This window comes from Leishmania infantum, chromosome 16 (genome assembly GCF_000002875.2).
Source record: "Leishmania infantum JPCM5 genome chromosome 16".
Taxonomy (NCBI): domain Eukaryota; phylum Euglenozoa; class Kinetoplastea; order Trypanosomatida; family Trypanosomatidae; genus Leishmania; species Leishmania infantum.
This window is the reverse complement of record NC_009400.2, coordinates 379,574-397,647: the sequence shown is the minus strand read 5'-3', so window position 1 is coordinate 397,647 and position 18,074 is coordinate 379,574. Positions and strand designations below refer to the sequence as shown.

Here is an 18,074-nt window from a genome sequence, read left to right as displayed (position 1 = left end):
CATCTCCGCAACCGCCCAGCACGCCACGGCCGCGACGCGCACGGAATATGCGTCACTCCGCCACCCGCCCACAGCACCTCCGCCCCCACAACCCTGCACCTCGCAAGAGCCCGTCCGCATATCGCTCTACGGCACCGACCACCGCACCTCCGCGCCCATGTCCTCGTACGCCTCCACCGGCAGCGGGTACGTCACAAGCAGGTCACTCTCCGACGCCCCATTCACCCAGTGCACCGCCTTCGCCTCCGCGTCCTCGCGCGACACAACCAGCACCACGTCGCCCTCCGACGGCCCAACAGCAACGGCGCGGAAGTCCTCCAGCGACAGCGTCTGCGCAGGCACCGCAAGCGCGTCCCGCAGCGCAGCAGCGCTCCGCACAGGCGCCCCGCGCGTCCGCGCGTCCACCACGAACCCGCGCACGCGCAGCCCAGCGCCGCCGGCGCCGCACGTCGACGGCAGCTCCACGCCGCCCCGCATTTCACCCATGGCGCGCCGGGCAATCTCGGCAACGCTCTCACCCCGTGCCGCGGGGTCCACGCTCACCTGCTCCTTGTACGCGCACGCAGGCGCAGGCATCGCGCTCACCACGCGGTGCCCAAGCGCAGCGCGCGCCTCACGCAGCGCCGCGCCGCCGTGCTGCTCCACGCTCACACGCACGCCGCCACGGTGGTGCCCCGCGAACGCAAGCGCAAGGCTCCGCACAAGCGGGCACACGCCCTCCTCGTACGACACAACGCCCACCACCGGCAGCGCCATCAGGTCGCCAAACAGCCTCGACAGCGCTTCCTCCTCAGCAGCCGCGGCGGCCCCGGCAGCCCTCGTCCTGCCGCCCACCACCTCCCCCGCGCCGTCTACGAGGCCCTCGCCGGGGGGCGGGGCTCCGCCCACCTCCAGGTACACCGGAGTCGGAAACTTGCCGTGCAGGAAGCGGCGCAGCTGGTCCGCAGCCTCCGCGCTGCTGAACCCGGCGTTGATGTTGAAGTACAGCGGGTTCACCTGCCGCACGCGCTCCACCACCGCCTCGTTCGAAGTCGTGTTATCTAGGAACTTGGCAAACACGCACTCGGAGGCCATAAAGCCGCCGCGAAGCGATGCGGGGCCGCAGCCGTCGACGTTGTCCAGCACGATCTCCGTCGGCGGCATCGCGTCCGCCCGCCCCTGTCGTCGGCTCCGGTGCAGCTCCAGCAGGTACGGCAGGAACTTCGGCGACGCCTGCCACGGCCGCGCCATGATGAAGGCGTTGTACACAAACGGGACATAGAGGTCTCGGGCGCTTCGCCTTCGGTGATGCAGGGAGTTGTAGGCAAACTCCGCCGCGTACCGCGTCTGCAGGAACCGGTGCATGTTCGTGCAGTACACGAACGGCGCGTGGGTGGCGTATCGGCGATGGCGACGCGGCAGTGCCGTCGGCGGCATGGACGCAGGAACGTGCGCGTACGCAGCATCGACCATGTCATTCAGCGCTATCGGCGGCACCCGGTCGCCCACGCCAGAGGCCCCACGCTGCACCCGTTCAGCAGACCACTGCCGCTCGAGGGCCTCCGGCAGGTAGTCCTCGCGCAGCACGTCCAGCTCCATGATGTTGAACAAGTGTGTGTTACGAACACCTTCCGACCAGGTGCCGCCGGAAGGTGGCCCCAGAACGCCCTTCTGCAGGATGCCCCTCTCCGTCCGCACAATCGTGCCGCCGTACTCGTTGAACAGGTCCGTGATCGCAACGTCGCGGTTCACAAAGTAGTCGTCGTTCATGTACACGTGCACGGGTGTCATGTTGCGCACGCGCCACAGGTGCTGCTCGATCACGTGCGAGTCCACCGTCAGCCGCATCCCGTACGGCATCACGGCGTCCTGGTGCACAGTCGTCACGCGCAGGTGCGTCCCGCTCGACCGCAGCGCCTGCACGCGCGCACCGCCGCACATCCCAGCAAGGAAGTTCTTCGCGCCGTCCACCCACGTCGGGTGGTGCCCGGGCGACACCATCACCACGCGGCCGCGGTGCCACCGCACGTGCTGCTCCACGCTGCGCAGGCTGTGCCGCAGCTCGTCCGTCTCGCGATCGCCAATGCCAGGCCGTGCGTTACCCGCCACCATGGCGACGAAGTCGCGCGTCGAGTGAATGTTGGCGTACGCATTTCGCAGGTAGGGAGGCAGGCACGTCGGCGTGTTGCTCGCCATCATGCTCTGCCACGCAGGAGGGAGGCGACCGCCCTCCCAGTACGTCGCGTTTTCCAGGTGCCGTAGTTTTGGTAAGCACCACATCGACATGACTTTGCGGTAGCAGTGGTTCGCCTCGCTGCCGTTGACGAAGCTGTAGATGATGTCCGTGTCGCCGAAGCGCTCAAGCAGCTCCGCCGGCGTGAAGGTGCGTCGCTGGATCTGCAGCCCAGGCAGGAGGTGCGGCTCCTCTGGGACGTACTCGCCCTCTTCGTACTGCCTCGCGGCGTCTTCGAAAACGGGCGCTGGCCGCGCCGTTCGCCGATCCTGTGAGTCTAGGGTGTTCTTGTAACCCGTTGCGGGAGGTGGGGCAGGTGGAGCAGAGATTGTGGTCGTCATCGTTGGCGACACCTGAGATCGAGCGGGTGGTTCGGTGGCAGTCGGAGAAAGGAACGGCGCTTCCGTGGTGGTGGCAACAGCAGCAACTGTTGTCGCGGAAGACGGCTCAGTGACACTCGTGTAGTTGGGACCTCCTTGCTTATTGATCCCATCGCCACGCACTTCCAGATCCTCAATTAATATGCCACCTCTCATGCGGTAAGCGAGGAAGTAGATGAAGAAAAAGAGCGCCAGAAGGGCGCCCGCGATGGCGCGAGAGCGCTTCCCTGCTCCGAGGCGCCTGCGGAGGAGTGCACGGGACGCATGGTGAGCCATACTGACGCCCGAGCTCACGTAAACACCCTCTGAGGTACCGCGAGTGCCTCGAGGACGTGGATGCTGCTGTTCCTGCATCATCACTAGACGATCTGGGGGTAAAGGAAGGGGGTGCACCCTTAGCCTCTATTTATGTGCATACATGCGTATGTACGTGTCCTTCACTGGATAACAGCAGCGGCCGTCCTTGACGCCTTCAATGGCGTTCTCGTTGGTATGGGCTCTGCGCTCAACCACGCTGGAGGGCACGCACGCCCACAGAAGGAGGGGGAGGGAAAGGCTGCTTCGCTCCTCTGTATGTCTCTCTCCACGCCGTGATGGAGATGGCACGCGCTGACGGCGGTGCTTTCAGTTTCTAATTCTCGGGCTAATGTGCGCCTCTTTCTCTCTGTTTATGTGTGCGTGTGGAAGCGAGTGGGTGGGTCGGTAAGCACGGGCTGCCTCGTGGTGACGCTGCTGTCTCGCACGAGTAGCGGGAAGAAGTCGAAGAGAGCACAAAAAAAAAAGAAAAGGGGTACTTTACAAGGTGGCATCTCCTCGCTGGCAGAGGGGCGGGTGCGCTCGCCGTCGCAGAAGCCCCCGCTCTGCTTCCAGAGGCAGCTCGAGCTGGCATCCCCCGCTACGTGTGTTAGCGCTGTGAGTCATAAGCGGCCATGCACGATCGCCTTCGCCATCGTGTCAACGACATGGAAGGGATAGGGGGGAGAGTTCGCCATCGACCCATGCGGAGGCGGTGGAGACAGTGCAGCAAGAACACACGCCAGTCAACAAAATACAAGACCTCTGCTGTCTTACTCTCCGTTTTCGGGACTGTCGTGCAGGACCCGCTAGTCGGGCTTATTATGGTTCGGCGCCGTGATTCTCGGCCGGCAACATGCTCCACGTGCTCCACCCTTCTCCACCTCCAACACGTCAAAACAACGACAGAGAAAAAGAGACAGAGCGGTGCACACGCACACACGACAGAGAGGCACTAGCAACAAATCGTCCATGAGCACCTCTCGGCAACGCTTCCGACACATACATACTCCAAATCGAAAACGAATAGAGAACAAGACGGACCCACCGCATTCCACCTGCTACACATCACCAGCCTTTTTCCGCTGCTTTTCCGTGGCGGAGAGATTGAGAAGTATTCCGGGGGTGGAAGAGGAGAGAAGGGGTGGACGGGGCGGGGGGCGGGGTGCTGTCCCGTGTGTGTGTATGTAAAATACCACGCACCGCGGCGCCCTCCCCCTCCCTCCCCATCCCTCAGCATCAATGAGCAGACACGGGAAAAAATAAAAGGAAACGACCATCAACGCGCGCGCCGATAAGGAGGGCGAAGACGCCGCGCGAGGATTCGGTGCGGCGAGCTCGCAAGCGGCACCAGAAAGAAACCGCGTGACGGAAGGGAGGGAGGGGGGCACGGAGGCAGAACGGCAGCGGTGAAGAGAGGAAGGGGCGAAAAGGGCGGTAGCCTTTGTACTGCGCGTGCACGTCCTCAGGGGAATACATCACCACCCGCCACCTGCAGCCTGCCTCTCGCTCCCCCGTAACTGACCTCAGCATCCTGCGATACCCCTCCACTCCCGTCTGCCCTCTTTACCACAGCACAGCCGTGTTGACCACTTCGAGGGAGGGCACTGCACACGCACGCACGCTCCCGAGAGCGTGCGCCGATCAGCATGTACCCCAAAACAAGGCGGAAAAGATAAAAACATCACTGGAAAAGAGAATGATGAGAAAACTAAGAAAACATGTGTCAACAACAACAAGAGAGACGCACACGCACACGCATCGCAAACCCGTCCGCCCCCACCAACGCGGCCAACTGCGCAGTCTCATTGCCGCCCATGCCCACCTCAGGCGCAAGGACTCAGCGACACCGCCCGCATCCTTCTTCATCGAGTGTGTGACGTAGAGGGCGCGGGGAAAAGAAGGAAAACGGCCACGAAAGCACGCACGCCAGTTCAGCGGCGGGGGCGGGGCAGCGCCACCACACCGCCCCGCATCATTGCCAAGCACCAGCGCTGAGCGAGCCAGATCAAGGGCATGAGGGGCGCAAGCACACACACACAGAGAGCGAGGGAGAGTCGGGCCGCCTATGAACACCGCTGCAAGCAGCAGGCGGGCGTTGCTGAAGGGAGAGAGGCGCACCGCTCACACACGCGCCGTTGTGCATCACCGCTTGCCATCTCCAGCACACCGCCCAGCACGCCACGGCCGCGACGCGCACGGAATATGCGTCACTCCGCCACCCGCCCACAGCACCTCCGCCCCCACAACCCTGCACCTCGCAAGAGCCCGTCCGCATATCGCTCTACGGCACCGACCACCGCACCTCCGCGCCCATGTCCTCGTACGCCTCCACCGGCAGCGGGTACGTCACAAGCAGGTCACTCTCCGACGCCCCATTCACCCAGTGCACCGCCTTCGCCTCCGCGTCCTCGCGCGACACAACCAGCACCACGTCGCCCTCCGACGGCCCAACAGCAACGGCGCGGAAGTCCTCCAGCGACAGCGTCTGCGCAGGCACCGCAAGCGCGTCCCGCAGCGCAGCAGCGCTCCGCACAGGCGCCCCGCGCGTCCGCGCGTCCACCACGAACCCGCGCACGCGCAGCCCAGCGCCGCCGGCGCCGCACGTCGACGGCAGCTCCACGCCGCCCCGCATTTCACCCATGGCGCGCCGGGCAATCTCGGCAACGCTCTCACCCCGTGCCGCGGGGTCCACGCTCACCTGCTCCTTGTACGCGCACGCAGGCGCAGGCATCGCGCTCACCACGCGGTGCCCAAGCGCAGCGCGCGCCTCACGCAGCGCCGCGCCGCCGTGCTGCTCCACGCTCACACGCACGCCGCCACGGTGGTGCCCCGCGAACGCAAGCGCAAGGCTCCGCACAAGCGGGCACACGCCCTCCTCGTACGACACAACGCCCACCACCGGCAGCGCCATCAGGTCGCCAAACAGCCTCGACAGCGCTTCCTCCTCAGCAGCCGCGGCGGCCCCGGCAGCCCTCGTCCTGCCGCCCACCACCTCCCCCGCGCCGTCTACGAGGCCCTCGCCGGGGGGCGGGGCTCCGCCCACCTCCAGGTACACCGGAGTCGGAAACTTGCCGTGCAGGAAGCGGCGCAGCTGGTCCGCAGCCTCCGCGCTGCTGAACCCGGCGTTGATGTTGAAGTACAGCGGGTTCACCTGCCGCACGCGCTCCACCACCGCCTCGTTCAGCGTTAAGTCGTTCAGGAACTTGGCAAACACGCAATCAGACTCAGTCGCGCCGCTGAGCAGCGATGCGGGGCCGCAGCCGTCGACGTTGTCCAGCACGATCTCCGTCGGCGGCATCGCGTCCGCCCGCCCCTGTCGTCGGCTCCGGTGCAGCTCCAGCAGGTACGGCAGGAACTTCGGCGACGCCTGCCACGGCCGCGCCATGATGAAGGCGTTGTACACAAACGGGATGAAGAGGTCGCGCGCCTTGCGACTGCGGTGGCGAAGCGCTGTCGCGGCAAACTCGCGCTCGTAGCGGGTCTCGAAGAAGCGGAACATATTCGTGCAGTACACGAACGGCGCGTGGGTGGTGTATCGGCGCGGGCGGCGTGGTATGAGCGACTTGCCGGGCAGCGGGTCCGGTTCGTATTGATGCGCGACATCGACCGCCTCGTCAAGGGGTGGTACGGAAATAGCAGTCACGGCAGCGGCACCAGCGCTCCTGTTTACGCGCTTCAGACTGTCCCACATGGCGACTAGGGCCTCCGGCAGGTAGTCCTCGCGCAGCACGTCCAGCTCCATGATGTTGAACTGCTGCGTGTGCAGCACGCCCTTTGCCCAGGAAGCGCTTCTATCTGCGACAGCGCCGGCCGCAATGATGCCCCTCTCCGTCCGCACAATCGTGCCGCCGTACTCGTTGAACAGGTCCGTGATCGCAGCGTCGCGGTTCACAAAGTAGTCGTCGTTCATGTACACGTGCACGGGTGTCATGTTGCGCACGCGCCACAGGTGCTGCTCGATCACGTGCGAGTCCACCGTCAGCCGCATCCCGTACGGCATCACGGCGTCCTGGTGCACAGTCGTCACGCGCAGGTGCGTCCCGCTCGACCGCAGCGCCTGCACGCGCGCACCGCCGCACATCCCAGCAAGGAAGTTCTTCGCGCCGTCCACCCACGTCGGGTGGTGCCCGGGCGACACCATCACCACGCGGCCGCGGTGCCACCGCACGTGCTGCTCCACGCTGCGCAGGCTGTGCCGCAGCTCGTCCGTCTCGCGATCACGGTTGTCGACACCGTGGCGGGCAGCAGCTTCGACAGCACCAACAAAGTCGGCTACAGTCTTTTCAGGGCCGATGTGACGCCACAGAGAGTCGGGCAGGCACCTCGGTGCATCATTGTGGTAAGCGGAAACAGGGGCAAGCACGGAGGCGTGAAAGGCGTTGCTCTCGGCGTCGAGTATGGCCTGCATGCAAACGCGGTGAATCTGCTTTCGATACTGGTGGTTCGCCTCGCTGCCGTTGACGAAGCTGTAGATGATGTCCGTGTCGCCGAAGCGCTCAAGCAGCTCCGCCGGCGTGAAGGTGCGTCGCTGGATCTGCAGCCCAGGCAGGAGGTGCGGCTCCTCCGGGTCGCACTCGGCGTAATCCGTGTGCTGCGTGTGACCTAACTTGTACATGTCTGGCCTCACTGTGCGCAGATCTACCGTCGTCGTCGCTGTAAAGGGCGTGGCCTCAGGGAAATCCGTCGGGGATAGCGGCGCTTCGGGGTTGGGTTTGTCTCTCTCCGGGTATGAAGTCGTTGGTGTGCCTTTATCACTCGTGGTGACCGGTCTTGTCACTATGGGAAGCGGAGAGGATGGCGCCGCAGTTGGGGTGGTAGTAGTGCTTGATGCCGTTGGCTTACCTGTCCCCACCATCCCATGCGCCGTGGCTGGCGGGCTCGACGTCCATTTCTGCTCTCTGCGAGCCGCCATCTCCTTCATCCACTTCGCGATAAAGTTGTCCCTGGAAGTCGGCTCATCGGCAAAAGTCAGTCGTTGCGAGTCCTCGAAGCCTTGTAAGACGGCCAAGTAGCGCACGCACGCGCAGACGAGCATCAAGGCAACGGCAGTGAGGCAACCAACGTAAAACACACGTGATGCACGACGCTTGCCATGACGCGCGCTTTCCACACGCATCACACCCCCAGGAACCGACACGGCAACGGGGGAGTTGTGCTTGCCGGGCAGCTTACGCATTCCGCCGCTGCTGCTGACTTGAAGCATGCTATGCACAGGATAAGGAAAGAAATCGGCCGCAAAAGCAAGGAGAGCTGCACACACACACACACACACACACGCACGCACGCACGCGCACACACGCGCACACAGCGGCGATGAAGCAGCGCGCAGCACGCACTTCTTACAAGACACACCAAACAATGAGAGCTCCGCAGCCGCCACGAAGCAGCTGAGCGAGTCTCGCTTAGAATATGCACAGACGTGCACCAAGAAAGCGAAAAAAAAAGGGCGCACGTTAAGAGTTACAGGCTCTGCCGTGACAGCGGCATGGGATGCAACGGCCCTCTTGTCCGCTCGCCTCTTGCCTCTCGTGTTGCCCTCTACGTCTCCTTGAGAGCTGCCGTTTCGTGGTGCCTAGTGTAAGCTGTGTCGGTGCCGCCTCTGCGACTGGTGCTCCAAACAAATCCCTTGCTCGCAAGCCACCGAGACACGCAGTGGAAAGCTTCCTTCGATTTTCTTTGTGCGTCGCGTGTTCGCGTGTTCGTTTTGTGCATGTGAGCAGTGCTTGCACACGCGCGAAGATAAGGTGAGGCAGAGGAGAGGGGGCGAGGTGACACAGGGGTAGCCTGCGCGTCGGAGGAAGACGACTCGGTAGAACTTACATCGCAGTCGCCGCGGTTATCGCGCGCATGCAAGATCGAAATGAAACAAAGCCGTACACGAGGGCTGCACCAAGCGGCGTGAGAGCACGAACACGACCTGACGCTCAGACACACAACAGATCCTCCCTGGCAACGAAAGGGGGCTAACAGCGACCATGACAGGTGCGCCGCTTACGCGCCTGCGGCCGTGTATTGGTGTGCGTGTGTGTTTTTGTGTGTCTGAGTGCATCATTCCCATACTGCTCGCTCACATGGCGAACAGCCGCACCACATCCGCAGTACAGCATACTACCATTTTCTCTCGCCTCTTCTCCTGTCTGTCCTCTGCTCCTGCGACGACCTCCTGCATCCTCCACCCCGCGCACACACATCACCGAGCCTACACAACAGGAAGAGACAGAAAAACTCAGTGACCTCTTCGCGCCATTTCAGTGTCCTCAATCCCGCGAGTCTCTACGGCACCGACCACCGCACCTCCGCGCCCATGTCCTCGTACGCCTCCACCGGCAGCGGGTACGTCACAAGCAGGTCACTCTCCGACGCCCCATTCACCCAGTGCACCGCCTTCGCCTCCGCGTCCTCGCGCGACACAACCAGCACCACGTCGCCCTCCGACGGCCCAACAGCAACGGCGCGGAAGTCCTCCAGCGACAGCGTCTGCGCAGGCACCGCAAGCGCGTCCCGCAGCGCAGCAGCGCTCCGCACAGGCGCCCCGCGCGTCCGCGCGTCCACCACGAACCCGCGCACGCGCAGCCCAGCGCCGCCGGCGCCGCACGTCGACGGCAGCTCCACGCCGCCCCGCATTTCACCCATGGCGCGCCGGGCAATCTCGGCAACGCTCTCACCCCGTGCCGCGGGGTCCACGCTCACCTGCTCCTTGTACGCGCACGCAGGCGCAGGCATCGCGCTCACCACGCGGTGCCCAAGCGCAGCGCGCGCCTCACGCAGCGCCGCGCCGCCGTGCTGCTCCACGCTCACACGCACGCCGCCACGGTGGTGCCCCGCGAACGCAAGCGCAAGGCTCCGCACAAGCGGGCACACGCCCTCCTCGTACGACACAACGCCCACCACCGGCAGCGCCATCAGGTCGCCAAACAGCCTCGACAGCGCTTCCTCCTCAGCAGCCGCGGCGGCCCCGGCAGCCCTCGTCCTGCCGCCCACCACCTCCCCCGCGCCGTCTACGAGGCCCTCGCCGGGGGGCGGGGCTCCGCCCACCTCCAGGTACACCGGAGTCGGAAACTTGCCGTGCAGGAAGCGGCGCAGCTGGTCCGCAGCCTCCGCGCTGCTGAACCCGGCGTTGATGTTGAAGTACAGCGGGTTCACCTGCCGCACGCGCTCCACCACCGCCTCGTTCAGCGTTAAGTCGTTCAGGAACTTGGCAAACACGCAATCAGACTCAGTCGCGCCGCTGAGCAGCGATGCGGGGCCGCAGCCGTCGACGTTGTCCAGCACGATCTCCGTCGGCGGCATCGCGTCCGCCCGCCCCTGTCGTCGGCTCCGGTGCAGCTCCAGCAGGTACGGCAGGAACTTCGGCGACGCCTGCCACGGCCGCGCCATGATGAAGGCGTTGTACACAAACGGGATGAAGAGGTCGCGCGCCTTGCGACTGCGGTGGCGAAGCGCTGTCGCGGCAAACTCGCGCTCGTAGCGGGTCTCGAAGAAGCGGAACATATTCGTGCAGTACACGAACGGCGCGTGGGTGGTGTATCGGCGCGGGCGGCGTGGTATGAGCGACTTGCCGGGCAGCGGGTCCGGTTCGTATTGATGCGCGACATCGACCGCCTCGTCAAGGGGTGGTACGGAAATAGCAGTCACGGCAGCGGCACCAGCGCTCCTGTTTACGCGCTTCAGACTGTCCCACATGGCGACTAGGGCCTCCGGCAGGTAGTCCTCGCGCAGCACGTCCAGCTCCATGATGTTGAACTGCTGCGTGTGCAGCACGCCCTTTGCCCAGGAAGCGCTTCTATCTGCGACAGCGCCGGCCGCAATGATGCCCCTCTCCGTCCGCACAATCGTGCCGCCGTACTCGTTGAACAGGTCCGTGATCGCAACGTCGCGGTTCACAAAGTAGTCGTCGTTCATGTACACGTGCACGGGTGTCATGTTGCGCACGCGCCACAGGTGCTGCTCGATCACGTGCGAGTCCACCGTCAGCCGCATCCCGTACGGCATCACGGCGTCCTGGTGCACAGTCGTCACGCGCAGGTGCGTCCCGCTCGACCGCAGCGCCTGCACGCGCGCACCGCCGCACATCCCAGCAAGGAAGTTCTTCGCGCCGTCCACCCACGTCGGGTGGTGCCCGGGCGACACCATCACCACGCGGCCGCGGTGCCACCGCACGTGCTGCTCCACGCTGCGCAGGCTGTGCCGCAGCTCGTCCGTCTCGCGATCGCGGACGCTGACACCGTGGCGGGCAGCAGCTGTGACGCGCTTCACGAGCTCGGCAAAGGTTTTGCGCGGTCCCAAGACGGGTCGTAATAGCGAGGGCACATACGACAGATGTGAAAAGGGTGTGGGCGCGGTCGTGGAGGTAGTATTGAGTGGCGCAGAGGTAGTCGCAGCCTGCAGCCCAGACAACAGCCCTCTTTTCTGGTCGGCCGCCGCCTCTGCGGGCATCTCTGCCGGCGTGGCTGCATAAACTTTCCTTGGTGAGGTGGTAGAGGCGCCTGCGGTGAAGTCGCGATTCAGCGATATATACGAGTCATTCTCGGCCTTGAGAACGGCCATTAAGCACGCTTTTTGGACGAGCTTCCGATACTGGTGGTTCGCCTCGCTGCCGTTGACGAAGCTGTAGATGATGTCCGTGTCGCCGAAGCGCTCAAGCAGCTCCGCCGGGGTGAAGGTGCGTCGCTGGATCTGCAGCCCAGGCAGGAGGCGCGGCTCCTCCGGGGCGTACTTGCCTTCCTCACTGTAGTGACTACGATCCCCGCCGCGGACTCGCGGACCCACCTTTCGCGCACCGGATGCTTTCGTTGCTGGCGTCTTCGTTCGCGAATCGTTGGAGGGCAGCTTGAACTTAGCGGAAGGCAGTGGCGGTGTGGTGGGCCGTGGCATCCCAGTCGGGCCAACGCCCTCACGCTTCGGCTGCGCCACCACTGCTGCCTCAATGTCGTGGGGCACAGCTATCGTGGCACGAAACATGTTGTGGAGCATCCAACCCGCTACGAAGCCAGCAAGAAACACACATGGGAGGATCAGTCGTCGTATCCCGCGGCGACGCTCGTGCCGTTCTCGCGCAAACATGCTGCCGCGCCCCATCTTGGCAGGAACATCTGGAATGAACGCCGTCTCTGCCGCAACGCCAGCCTTGGTGCCGCGGCTTCGCTCATGATGATTCGAGTTGCACATATATATATATATATGTATTATGTGGATGTATACATGTATGTGTCTGTATGTGTTTGTATGTGCAGGCCTTTAAGAGCAGCAGGTTACCAAAGGAAAGCACAGCAACGCAGGGAGCACGAGGCATGGGAGAAGTGGAGGATGCGTGGATGCGCTGCGTCACATTCGCCCCTTCACGTGTGTGCCCCGCCCCATCGAGTGTCCCAATCCCTAACGCACATACGCCCACGTGCTGCAGCGCGTTTTCTTTCGTGTGTCTGAGTGTGTGCGTGTCTTCTTGACGCTTCAGACGCAGTACGGAATAGAGGGGAGGGGGCGGTCGAGACGGAAGAAGGGCACACAGCAGCCAAGCTATGGCTAAGCGGCGCAGACTTCAATGGCGAGACGCCCGGCACGTGAGAGAGAGGGGGGAGAGACGCACTGAGCAAGGCGGGTGACGGCGACGCAATACGGAGGGCTCTAAGTCAGGTGTCTTCCCTCCTATCCCTGTCACTTGATGTTAGTCGGCGCTGCAGCGTGCAGGAAGGGTCGAATAGGACGAGACAGCGCCTTATTAGTGAAGAGCATCTCTCGCGAAGAACGAGTAGGGGCGGCGTGCCGCCGACGCGAGAGAATGGCGGTGTGCGGACAGATCTGTGTGTGCGTGCAGTATATGCTATCGTCGCGAGCACGACGCGGTAAGGAACGAAGGAACATGATGGAGATCGGGAGAGAGCGCTAGGGTGTGGTAGATATACGTCACGCGACGGAGTGTGTACAAACATGAAAGCACAGCAGTGTCTCTCCGCTGAGCATAGGAGCGGCAGCGATCATGCCCACGACAATGATGCATGCCACTGCACGTTTTTGAGTGCACTCGGCTGCGTGACGCAGCCCAACACATGAGTATGCCGCACGTGGGAGTGGGTGTGGGTGTCGCTCAGCTGGACTCTCTTTCTGATGCCGTTGCCCTTCGCCTTCCCGTGTTTTGCCTGCATTGGCATCGGCAGCCATGACGTCGTCGACATGAAAGACGCGCAAGCACGCACGCACACACGAAGAAAAAAAAACGAAGGAACTGTGTATCTCAGACACTCACGTACACAGGCGCAAACCCAGGCTACCTAGCCTTCTGTAAGCCAAGATGACTAGAACGGCGCACGAGCCTCCTCGCGTACATACCCCACCTACCCGCCCGTCTGCTTGCTTCGCATCAGCTCCCATTCAACGCCCGGGTAAGGCGTCACACAGGGGAGCCCCGTATCTTCCTCCGCCAGCAGCCAGAAAAGAGACACACACGCAGAGAGGGAGGAGGAGGGCTGTTGCTCAGACACATTCCACAGCGCACAGCGAGAAAGGACGAAGGAGAGAGGAGCGAGCTCGGCGGTAGGTGGGGCGGGGAGGAGAAACTCCTACGCCACAAGCAGGGCAGAGGCATCCACCCGCGTCTGCCCGAGTTTTGGGTGTGGGGACGCCGTCTCACGTGGAGCGGCCGTGGAGGTACCCCGGAGGGGTTTGGCGTAGGAAGGCATACATGATTCCTCTTGTAGCCAAGTAAACACAAAGTGCCGCGAGGCCCGCCCCAAGCGCGAGCCAGGCGGGGGTGTGGTGGAGCGGGTCAACAGCAGGGATAAGGGCAGCCGGGAAAAACACAGCGGGCCCTGCAGCCTCGAGGCCGGGTGAGAGAGAGAGGGCAGTAACAGCACAGTAAAGCCATCGTTCTCGTTGCGTGTCGTGTGCGTGTCAGGTGGACGTCCATTGTTGTGCGTGCTCCCGCCGGACAGCCGGCATGACGTCTACAACAGTCACCGCTCAGGCTAAGAGGAAAGACAGCAGACAGCGCGGCAGTGCTGAAAGGAGGGGAGTGAGGCATGAGGGGTGCGGAGAGGGTCATCAATGCCAGCTGCAGCCCTTGGCCCCTTCCCTCCTCAGCTCCTCTGCTGCGTGTTCGAAACAGCACTCTCATAGAGCTGCAGTGCTCTGCATTTCGAAAGGCGCCATCACATCATGGCGCACTAACGCCGCCGCCACCCCCACCTTAGCCCCTCCCCTCCGCCACACACACGCACACGCACGCACCGCAAGCCCTCCCACTCCTCCCTTCATTATTCGTGTCATCGGCGCGCACCATCATGCTAAACCTTGCCGCTGCCCCCGTTGCCGCCGTCCCGCCTCGGCCATGAGCGCCTTCAGGAACGCCTCCTCTTGCGCCTTCCGGTGGAGATGATTGGCGTGCGGGAGCCACCCCTCCTCTTGGAAACGGGCATTGCTCACAATGAGCACAACCCACACAATGGCCCACAGCGTGAGAAGCGCCACTGCCAGGGCAACGAGGCACGTTATCAAACTCCTGGCGTGGCCTCTCCGCCTCGCGCGAAAATGAAGGCGCATTCAACGGAAGAGGCTGAGTCGCGCCAAGACGCCCCTCGAGGCAACCGCGCCACCTGCGCCTTCGTCGCCAGGCAGCACCAAGTCGAGCGGGCGGTGATATCTAACTGTGAGATGCGTAGGGACTCTGAGATCGAGTCGCACATGGAAACCTCACCGAGCATGCAGCAAACGCAAGCTCCCTCTCCCCCTCCCTCCTTCTCCAGCTCGATAATACGCGGGTCAATGAGGGAGCTGCTTCAATACCTGCGTGTGACCGCCAAGCGCGTCCCGTGTGGTCATGCGAGGGTTCACAACGGCGAAAAAATTGCTCTAGTCCGCCACACTGGCCTCTGCAACACATTATACGGAAAAGAGGAGGGACGGAAAGACACGGGGAGGGAGCGAGTGAGGCGGTCGAAGCGTATTATGCGCGGGTGCATGTAAAGATGCACACATACATAATATGCATAGATATATGCCTATATATATATATATGTGTGTGTGTGTGTCTACGTATATGTATGCATAGATATGGATGTGTGTGTGTGTGTGTTCACAGGGTCAGATAAGCGACCCGGGGGAGTTGAGAGGTGCAGAAGGTGGAGAAGGCCGGGTGTTGGCACACACAAATCAAGAGAGAGCGCATGGAGCACTCACACACACAGACTTGAGTGGGAGGTAAAGTCGAAGTGAGAGCTGAGACGAGAGAACATCTATATAGAGCAGGAGAGAGGGATGAGGTCCATCAAGACGCATAAGTGTAGCGTCTCGGTGAAAGCCTCTCCCCGTCGGCCTCACCACGAGCAGACGCCCGCGCATGCACTCAGATATGTCTGCCCCATGTACACAGAAAAAAATGTCATTGAAAACGGTCATGAGTCGCATGGATCCTGTGCATCCACGAGGGCGCATCACCATCGTCACGGAAAACGAAAAGAATGGGGGTACAAAACAAAAACGTATGTATGCGTGCGCACGCGCTAAGAAAATGGATAAAGAAGTCGACGTCGACGCGATATCGGAGGATGAGAGGAGCGACCAAGGGAAGCCAAGAGGCAGTTCAACGAACCACAGGAGCCGGAAAGACGGGATGGGAGTATGTGTATGTGAGTGTCGGTAAGTGTTGCCGCTGAGCTGCTTTCGCTATCCCATACGGATAGTCCATCCGCGCCACCTTCGCATCTATACGCTCCGGCATGTGACTTGGCGGATTATCGCTGCGACGGTGCTGGTGCACCGTCTCCACGTGCTCTTCGCACACATGCGCTGTGGGGCCGATCGGTACGGGAGCCCTTCGCGCCTTTTCTGGCCATCGCCCTTGGTCTGCCGCCCTCTGGATGCCTTGTGTCGATGCGATACACTGTGTCACCTCTGTGCCTGCCAGCGCGTGCGCGAAGTGCTCACACCATCGGATCCTGGGGTCGGCTTCGGAACGGCTTTATTGCGTGGGGGAAGTTTCTGGATGGCTTGCCCACATGCGCCGCGGCAGGTGGGACGCCGCTATGAGCCTGTGGCGGAAGGAGGGCATTCCACTACCACGGCCTCCACCCACATGCCTTTCCCAGGAGAGGGTCTGTCAAGCGAAAGAGTCCCGTGCATCAGCATGTGCCTGCGCACAGCGATCTCGCAGTCTGTCGATCTGAAGAGGGGCACAGGGAGGCAACCACAGACACCCAACGGGAGGCGCCCGTGCCGCAGGAGCGAAATGCCGTAATTAGATCATTGCCCGAAACGATGTGTGCCTCCAGCCTCGAGCGATCCACGAATCTCGCGTGGCATATCGGGCACAACGCCAGGTCGGATGTCCTCAGAGCGAGACAAATATGTGGGACGTGGGGCGGAGGCACCACAGCTCTAGCGCCGTGGCGGGCAGCACACTGTCTGCACGCCATGCTGTCACCGCCAGCCACCTACCGCTGCACGAGTCCCAAGCACAGACAGACGCCCGCGCGGAGCTGAGCGAGCATGGCCTCCCGTCACATCGCGAGCCCAGCAGCCTTGTTCTTTGGTGTCGGGCCGTCGCAGCCACGCCGCCTGTGTGTCGCAGCGTCACGCTAAGCACATCGCGGACGCAGGGGATGTCCGCCCGGAAGTTGAGACCGGTGTCCCGGTCCGCGATCCGTGCGGTGGGCGTCGCCTCCTCTCACACTGCGGACCTCGCACGCTTGTCAGCTTCGCCGCCGTGTTCCTCCTCACAGTGGACACAAGATTACGGAAATCAGAAGCGCACGTAGCGCGCCAGCAGCGTCCGGATTGGTGCCCAGATACGTCGCCGCATGCCACCCACCGCTTCCGTAGGGTCCCTGCCGACTGCCGTGAGACGGGAGAGCGACTCCGCAGCGACTGCCACAACACTTTTTTCAGCGTCTACGCTGGTCCGGCTGCCTTCGCAGTGGCTCCAGTCACAAGCCCTCGTCACCCCGTGCGAGGCAGCCGCCAGACACGCGCGGTACAGCAGTGCGCCGAATCCGTCACCGCAGCAGCGCCCCTGCCGCAAGCTCTGCCCACTCCATCCTCCTCAGGCTCCCCCCACCCCACCAGCAGGGCAGCCAGGGCTGGGGGTGGCATACACCTGAGTCACGCCGACACCCCGCCCATGATGTGGACGGCGCCAACGTGTGCGTCGTCGCAGGTCGCTCCGACGCAGCGCCCTCCAGGGTCTGGCCGCCGACATCAGCAGCAATACATCCCTCTGACCTCGCCACGCCGTGGGTGCCTGGGCCCTGGCATTCGTCAGCAGTTGTGCGACGTTTGCCCGGGAATAAAAGGGCGGGGGTGCCTGCACAGCATCCTCCCACACACACACACACACACCAAGTGGACGGGGCGGGGGGCGGGGTGCTGTCCCGTGTGTGTGTATGTAAAATACCACGCACCGCGGCGCCCTCCCCCTCCCTCCCCATCCCTCAGCATCAATGAGCAGACACGGGAAAAAATAAAAGGAAACGACCATCAACGCGCGCGCCGATAAGGAGGGCGAAGACGCCGCGCGAGGATTCGGTGCGGCGAGCTCGCAAGCGGCACCAGAAAGAAACCGCGTGACGGAAGGGAGGGAGGGGGGCACGGAGGCAGAACGGCAGCGGTGAAGAGAGGAAGGGGCGAAAAGGGCGGTAGCCTTTGTACTGCGCGTGCACGTCCTCAGGGGAATACATCACCACCCGCCACCTGCAGCCTGCCTCTCGCTCCCCCGTAACTGACCTCAGCATCCTGCGATACCCCTCCACTCCCGTCTGCCCTCTTTACCACAGCACAGCCGTGTTGACCACTTCGAGGGAGGGCACTGCACACGCACGCACGCTCCCGAGAGCGTGCGCCGATCAGCATGTACCCCAAAACAAGGCGGAAAAGATAAAAACATCACTGGAAAAGAGAATGATGAGAAAACTAAGAAAACATGTGTCAACAACAACAAGAGAGACGCACACGCACACGCATCGCAAACCCGTCCGCCCCCACCAACGCGGCCAACTGCGCAGTCTCATTGCCGCCCATGCCCACCTCAGGCGCAAGGACTCAGCGACACCGCCCGCATCCTTCTTCATCGAGTGTGTGACGTAGAGGGCGCGGGGAAAAGAAGGAAAACGGCCACGAAAGCACGCACGCCAGTTCAGCGGCGGGGGCGGGGCAGCGCCACCACACCGCCCCGCATCATTGCCAAGCACCAGCGCTGA

At 63.0% G+C, this 18,074-nt stretch overlaps 4 protein-coding genes across 4 annotated transcripts; all 4 read right to left on the bottom strand.

Annotated features, from left to right (window-relative positions):
* Window positions 1-126: 126 nt before the first annotated feature.
* Window positions 127-2,949, bottom strand: LINJ_16_1060 (conserved hypothetical protein; the record flags this gene model as incomplete). The annotated part of the gene is made up of 1 exon (XM_001464549.2): window positions 127-2,949. One exon carries the CDS (start codon window positions 2,947-2,949, stop codon window positions 127-129), a length of 2,823 nt encoding a protein of 940 aa, XP_001464586.2.
* A 2,221-nt stretch (window positions 2,950-5,170) lies between these two features.
* Window positions 5,171-7,924, bottom strand: LINJ_16_1050 (conserved hypothetical protein; the record flags this gene model as incomplete). The annotated part of the gene is made up of 1 exon (XM_001464552.2): window positions 5,171-7,924. One exon carries the CDS (start codon window positions 7,922-7,924, stop codon window positions 5,171-5,173), a length of 2,754 nt encoding a protein of 917 aa, XP_001464589.2.
* A 1,238-nt stretch (window positions 7,925-9,162) lies between these two features.
* Window positions 9,163-12,057, bottom strand: LINJ_16_1040 (conserved hypothetical protein; the record flags this gene model as incomplete). The annotated part of the gene is made up of 1 exon (XM_001464559.2): window positions 9,163-12,057. The coding sequence occupies one exon, from the start codon at window positions 12,055-12,057 to the stop codon at window positions 9,163-9,165; it is 2,895 nt and encodes a 964-aa protein (XP_001464596.2).
* Window positions 12,058-17,720: 5,663 nt separating this feature from the next.
* Window positions 17,721-18,074, bottom strand: LINJ_16_1030a (hypothetical protein, unknown function; the record flags this gene model as incomplete). Its single annotated transcript, XM_003392342.1, has 1 exon — window positions 17,721-18,074. A coding segment is annotated over one exon (354 nt), but the record flags the coding sequence as incomplete, so codon positions are not given.